Below are 1595 nucleotides of genomic sequence, written 5' to 3' on the forward strand. Positions count from 1 at the left end.
TCTGTGGTTGTTGAGATAGGCCCTGTTGCATTTGTGATTGTTGAGATAGGCCCTGTTGCATCTGTGGTTGTTGAGGAAGTCCCTGTTGCATCTGTGTCTGTTGAGGAAGTCCCTGTTGCATATGTGGCTGTTGAGAAAATCCCTGTTGCATCTGTGGCTGTTGAAAAAATCCCTGTTGCATCTTTGGCTGTTGAGGAAGTCCCTGTTGGACTAGTGGTTGTTGAGATAGTCCCTGTTGCACCTTTTGTTGTTGTGATGGCCCCTGTTGAACCTGTGGTTGTTGTGATAGCCCCTGTTGCACCTGTGGCTGTTGAAGGAATCCCTGCTGCATCTGTGGTTGTTGAGAAATTCCCTGTTGCATCTGTGGTTGTTGAGAAATTCCCTGTTGCACCTGTGGCTGTTGAGGAAATTTCTGTTGCACCTGTGGCTGGGATAGCCCCTGCTGCATATGTGATTGTTGAGATAGTCCCTGTTGAATCTGTGGCTGCTTAGGAAATCCTTGTTGTATCTGTTGTTGAAGAGAATGGCTCTGTTGCAGTCCTGCCACCATTTGTGATTGCTGTGAAAGACTCTGATGCATTTGTGTTTGCTGAAGATTTCCTTGTTGAAACTGCAAGTGCTGAGGGAGTACTTGCTGAACTTTTGGTTGTTGTGAAAGTCCTTGCTGCATTTGTGGCTGTTGAAGGTATCCTTGTTGAAGCTGTGGTTGTTGAAGATGACCCTGCTGAAGCTGTTGAAGTTGAGCTTGTTGCAGATGTGGTTGTTGAGAATATCCTTGTACCTGTGGTTGCTGTACAACTGGAAGTAGTGCCTGTTGTTGAGAAGCTTGTTGAATCTTTTCTACCTGGGCCTGCTGTTGAATATGTTGGCGTTCTCTTTTCAATGATGATATCTGATTGCGAATAACCATAGCCACAATCCTTACGTCCTCATCCATTATGATCCCCGTCATTTGCTGAAACATGAAATTTACTTCCACATTTTTACTTTGAATGAAATGTACACTCCAATTTCAAAAATGACACTAAAGTATCTTTTACATATTTTAATCAAACAAAGATGGAATTCACTCCATAGCTAGCATGTCTAAGATTTACTGCAATAAGATACTATTATAAAAATTCCTTATATAAATATTTTACACTTAACACTGTTGAAAATTCACAATTCTCTTTAAAATAAAGAAGTATTCTATAATCACACAATAACACTATGAACAATCATTATGTGCCTTTGAAGTCATTTTCAAATTCTTGTTTAGATATACAAGAGAAAATGGTTAACATTATTCAGCATGGTAAATTTTGAAGTCCAATATCAGTCTTAAGAAAGCACATAAGCATTGACTAATACATGTTTGCTGTTTATAAATGAAGTAGTAGTTATACAATCTTCAGTTCTCTAGATGATTCAGAAATCATAACAGGCCAGAATGGATTATTGATCTTCATGTTCAATAGCATTTTTCTAATATTGTGATGTTCTCGTATTCACTTCTTGTGGTTATTACAGAATATTAAAATTGTCTACAAACCACAAAAGTGAATATTTAACACTTTAACAGCTTGCTGCACTGACATTTCTTTGATCATTGT

The 1595-nt window shown here is 38.6% G+C and overlaps 1 protein-coding gene across 1 annotated transcript; it reads right to left on the reverse strand.

Moving 5' to 3' along the window:
* Positions 1-4: 4 nt before the first annotated feature.
* Positions 5-950, reverse strand: LOC106465456 (putative mediator of RNA polymerase II transcription subunit 26; the record flags this gene model as incomplete). The annotated part of the gene is made up of 1 exon (XM_013925686.2): positions 5-950. A coding segment is annotated over exon 1 (933 nt), but the record flags the coding sequence as incomplete, so codon positions are not given.
* Positions 951-1595: the final 645 nt, after the last annotated feature.

This window comes from Limulus polyphemus, unplaced genomic scaffold (assembly GCF_000517525.1).
Source record: "Limulus polyphemus unplaced genomic scaffold, Limulus_polyphemus-2.1.2 Scaffold1951, whole genome shotgun sequence".
In the NCBI taxonomy this organism is placed as follows: domain Eukaryota; kingdom Metazoa; phylum Arthropoda; class Merostomata; order Xiphosura; family Limulidae; genus Limulus; species Limulus polyphemus.